The sequence below is a fragment of the Phalaenopsis equestris genome, unplaced genomic scaffold, assembly GCF_001263595.1.
Source record: "Phalaenopsis equestris unplaced genomic scaffold, ASM126359v1 Scaffold000002, whole genome shotgun sequence".
NCBI lineage: Eukaryota > Viridiplantae > Streptophyta > Magnoliopsida > Asparagales > Orchidaceae > Phalaenopsis > Phalaenopsis equestris.
In genome coordinates this window covers 30,673,523-30,677,739 of record NW_018164444.1, presented here as the reverse complement: position 1 = coordinate 30,677,739, position 4,217 = coordinate 30,673,523, and the positions used below count along the sequence as shown (strand labels likewise).

At 38.2% G+C, this 4,217-nt stretch overlaps 1 protein-coding gene across 1 annotated transcript; it reads left to right on the top strand.

Moving 5' to 3' along the window:
• The first annotated feature begins 546 nt into the window (after window positions 1-546).
• LOC110039327 (cytochrome P450 76C2-like) lies at window positions 547-3,932 on the top strand. The gene is made up of 2 exons (XM_020744359.1): window positions 547-1,479; window positions 3,276-3,932. The coding sequence occupies exons 1-2, from the start codon at window positions 547-549 to the stop codon at window positions 3,915-3,917; spliced, it is 1,575 nt and encodes a 524-aa protein (XP_020600018.1). The 3' UTR covers window positions 3,918-3,932.
• The last annotated feature ends 285 nt before the right edge of the window (window positions 3,933-4,217 follow it).

Below are 4,217 nucleotides of genomic sequence, written 5' to 3'. Positions count from 1 at the left end.
CCAAGGGACTTGGAACTGATAGAAACTTTCAGAGGTCACCTTCAAGATATTCGTCAATATGAACAATCCGAGGCTTCTTTCAAAGAAAGGACTTCTTTTATTGGGGTGTGCAAACAAGCACATTTGATGATAGATTACAAAGACACCAATTATTAAGTTAGTTTTTGCTTTTACTTGAAAACAAAATGAAAATTTATATACCTACCCTTTTAGATATCTAATACCCATAATTTCATATTTATAATGTTTAGGTGTTATAAAAAATATTAAAATTGAGCAGTGGGTAAGTAAATTCAAAAAAAATACTATACATTCATTGTCAGCAATAACTGACATTGCCATTTGATGCATACGACTGCCAACTCAAAGGCATAAATTCAGCATCCGATATCCGTCCTTATTTATGGGCTAGAATATTTATAGATGGATATCCGATAGCACACCTTATAAATTGATGGATGCATAAAAGAAGTCTCACAAACCAGACAGACTTAACAGCTACAGCGTTGAACATTCCCAGCAGGTGGCGAGAGAGCGAGAGAGAGGATGGTGTTGATCAGTAGTCCAATTATCTCAACCGAGAAAGGAATAGCAGCACTACTAACACTCTCCCTCGCCGTTTCCTTCCTCCTTTTCATCATCCTAAAACGCAAACGAGGAAATGACTACCAGTACCAGCCCCTCCCTCCCCCACCGGGTCCTTACGGCCTGCCGATTCTCGGCAGCCTCCCCTTCATCAACCCAAACCTCCACCACTATTTCGCTGACCTTGCCCGCACCTACGGCCCGGTCGTCAGCCTCCGCCTCGGCTCCAAACTCTGCGTCGCAATCTCCTCCCCCTCCGCCGCCCGCCAGATCCTTAAAGATCAAGACGTCGCCTTTGCAAACCACGCCACTCCCGCCGCAGCCCGCTTCTACTTTCGCGGCTCCAACCCCAACCTTCTGTTGGCCCCATACGGCCCTCTCTGGCGCACGATGCGCAAAACAGCCGTGCAGGAGATGCTCAACGCAGCCAGCATAGAAGTCGTCGCGCCGTTTCGCCGCAGGGAAATGCGGCGCACGGTGGAGGAGTTGTTGGCCAGCGCGAGGACCGGTGCGGCTGTGGATGTGCGGGAGACCACGTTCAAGACCATGCTCAACATGATGACGAGCATGTTGTGGGGGGAACGAGTTGCCAGCGCCGGCGAGGGGAAGGAGTTCCGGAGAGCGATCGAGGACGTAATAGAACTCTTAATGGCGCCCAACGTCGCGGATTTTTTTCCTGTGGTGGCGGCACTCGACCCGCAGGGGTTAGGGCGGCGGGTAAAGAAGCTCATGGGGTGGATTTATAAGTATCTTGACATGACGGTGGAGAAAAAGAAGCGGATGATGGCGGGCGGGGAGAGGAGGAGGGATGTGTTGGAAGCGTTACTGGACCTCGTGGAGATGGGGAACCCGGAGGCGCCGTTCACCTTGGATAATGCCTATAAACTGATGGTGGTGAGTCGTAGTTCTTCTACCATGTGCATCTTCTTTCAACACCTAATGATTCTCAACTGATTTGAACACAAATCAAAATTCATACTTAACACATCATATTGATGAAGATCCAACCTTTACTTAGTAAATTAATAGAGCCAAAAACATAAAATTATCCTCCCATATAATTAAAAATTTAAATTTGGGGATCACTTCATTTTTAGGGTGGCCTTTTCGTCTGAAATAATATTTTTTTCGATCATATTTGCTTTCAAGCGCTCTATTGCTTTGAACTTATGACTTTTAGAAGAAGGAAGAAAATATTACATATATATAATCAAAAAAGAGATATTTACATAGATATATAGCAAATAAACCTCATGAATTTATAAGATTTAAATACTCGATGCATGTTAAATTTTTTTTTCCTTATCACAGCTTTCAACTAACTTCATTTATTGCTTCAGCAGGTTTTTTTTCTTAAATTATTTTTCAGGTTGACTTCTTATTCTCAAGTAAACAGTTTGTCTTTTTATTTTATTTTCATATTTTTTTGAGATTTATACATATATCACTTGATTCCCATATACTTATTTACATATCTATTATCTAAACTTCAATTTTTTCATATAGGCAGTAAACTTTTGCATAAAAAAGTATTTTTCTATAGATGTTTAAATGACCCTGTTTGATATAAAAGATTTGACAGGTATAAATGTAAAAAATAAAGTTTATTTCTGAATTTTATAGATGTTTAAATGTTATTTACATATCTATTATCTAAACTTCAATTTTTTCATATAGGCAGCAAACTTTTGCATAAAAAAGTATTTTTCTTGTTAACTAATGATAGTTTTATTTGATATAAAAGATTTGACAGGTATAAATGTAAAAAATAACGTTTATTTCTGAATTTTATAGATGTTTAAATGCCCCTGTCAAAGCCTCATTTTAGCATACCGAGTCTTTGTTTGAGCATCCTAGTCAATTAAATTCCCAAAATTAATTTGGTCCAATTAAAAATTATGGAGCACTCTTATTAGATGTAAATACAATTACATAAATTTTAAAATTAACTTAATAATTTGATTACAATTAAATTATATTATGTTGAATATTTTTTTTTAAATATAATATATTTAATTTAATTTAATTGACTAAATGAAGCTAAATGATAATTAAAAATTTGTTTTCACAACTTTTCACTCGTCATTACACCTAATTGGACCAAATTAATAAGAAAATTAAAAGAAAACCTTTATTAATAACTGTTCTTTCTTTTTTGCATATTGCATATTTAGCACAAATCTTACTTTCTTACATTCATACCCCTCAAAATTTTCATATCACATAAAAAATATTATTATTTTAACTAAAAGAAAAGTAAAATACACTTTTTCATGTAAAGTTTAGGTGATCTATACATAAAAATTAAAGTTTAGGGGTTAGATATGTAAACACATAGAATCAAGCGATAGGCATGTAAATCTTCCAAAAAAAAAGATAGCTTTTTTTTAAAATTTATCCCATAAGAAAACATCACTAATACTAAGTTTTCAAAAGCGAAATACTCATTTTAGGTGTCAGACATGTAAAGAGTTAAGAATTACATGCTATTTAGGTAAAGTTTTCTCAAGTGGAAAAAAAGTGAATGCAAAGGCTACAAAAAAAGTCTGTAAAAGTAGTAAATAAATTTTAAAAATTGTAATCCTCGATTAAAATAGATAACAAAGCCAAAATTCAAACAAACTTTATCAAAAATACAAAATTTCGTTGGTGATTTTTCTTCTGATTACATAGATTATCTTTCATTGCAGGATCTTATAGGAGCAGGAACCGACAGCACTTCCACTACCGTAGAATGGGCCATGGCCGAGCTGTTAAGCGACCCAACAAGGATGCAGAAAGCACATCAAGAGCTTGATGCAGTCGTCGGAAAGCACCGCGTCGTGGAAGAGTCTGACATCCCTCAGCTCCGCTACATATGTGCGGTCGTCAAAGAAACATTCCGCCTCCATCCTGCAATTCCTCTGCTCATCCCTCACTGCCCAAGCTCTCAAAGTGCCGTCGGAGGCTACTCGGTTCCCGCCGGCACCACCGTCTTCGTCAACGTGTGGGCCATTCATAGGGATCCCTGTTTGTGGGGAAAGGATGCCGAGGAGTTTAGGCCGGAGAGGTTCTTGGAAACCGGCAATGAAAAAATCAACTTTTATGTGGGAGGGAATGATCAATTCTGCTACATGCCATTTGGAGCCGGGAGAAGGGCGTGCGCGGGGACTGCAATGGGAGAGAGAGTGGTTCATTACATGCTTGCCTCTCTCCTGCATTCGTTCGAGTGGCATTTGCCAGAGGGTGCGTCGATGAATTCTGAGGAGGAGTTTGGGACTGTTTTGAGGAGGGCGGGGCAGCTCATTGCTGTGCCGACGATCAGATTAGCTAAGCCGGAGCTCTATTCTTAGTTTATGAATATTTATGCTTCAAGTGTAAGGTATTCTCTGTGTAGAAAATAAAATTAGATTTGAGTGCACTTATATGTGTAATGTCATTTACCCTTTAGGTTTATTTTAATTAGAAGCTTGCCATATTATATTACCCTTTAGGTTTATTTTAATTAGAAGCTTGCCACGTTATTATGTATGAATTAAGCAATAAAATAAGGGTTGCACGGAGTACTTCACTTAGCTATCTTGAGGCTCCTTCTTCAGGAACTTTACATCAGTTTTCTTTCTTTTTCTCTCTCGAAAGACTTCTTTACGGTA

Bases quoted from the DNA above. Each gene is read 5' to 3' on its own strand.
- LOC110039327 (XM_020744359.1), top strand. From the start codon at position 547: ATGGTGTTGATCAGTAGTCCAATTATCTCAACCGAGAAAGGAATAGCA. The intron at 1,480-3,275 runs GTGAGTCGTAGT...CTTTCATTGCAG, and splicing joins ATGCCTATAAACTGATGGTG to GATCTTATAGGAGCAGGAAC.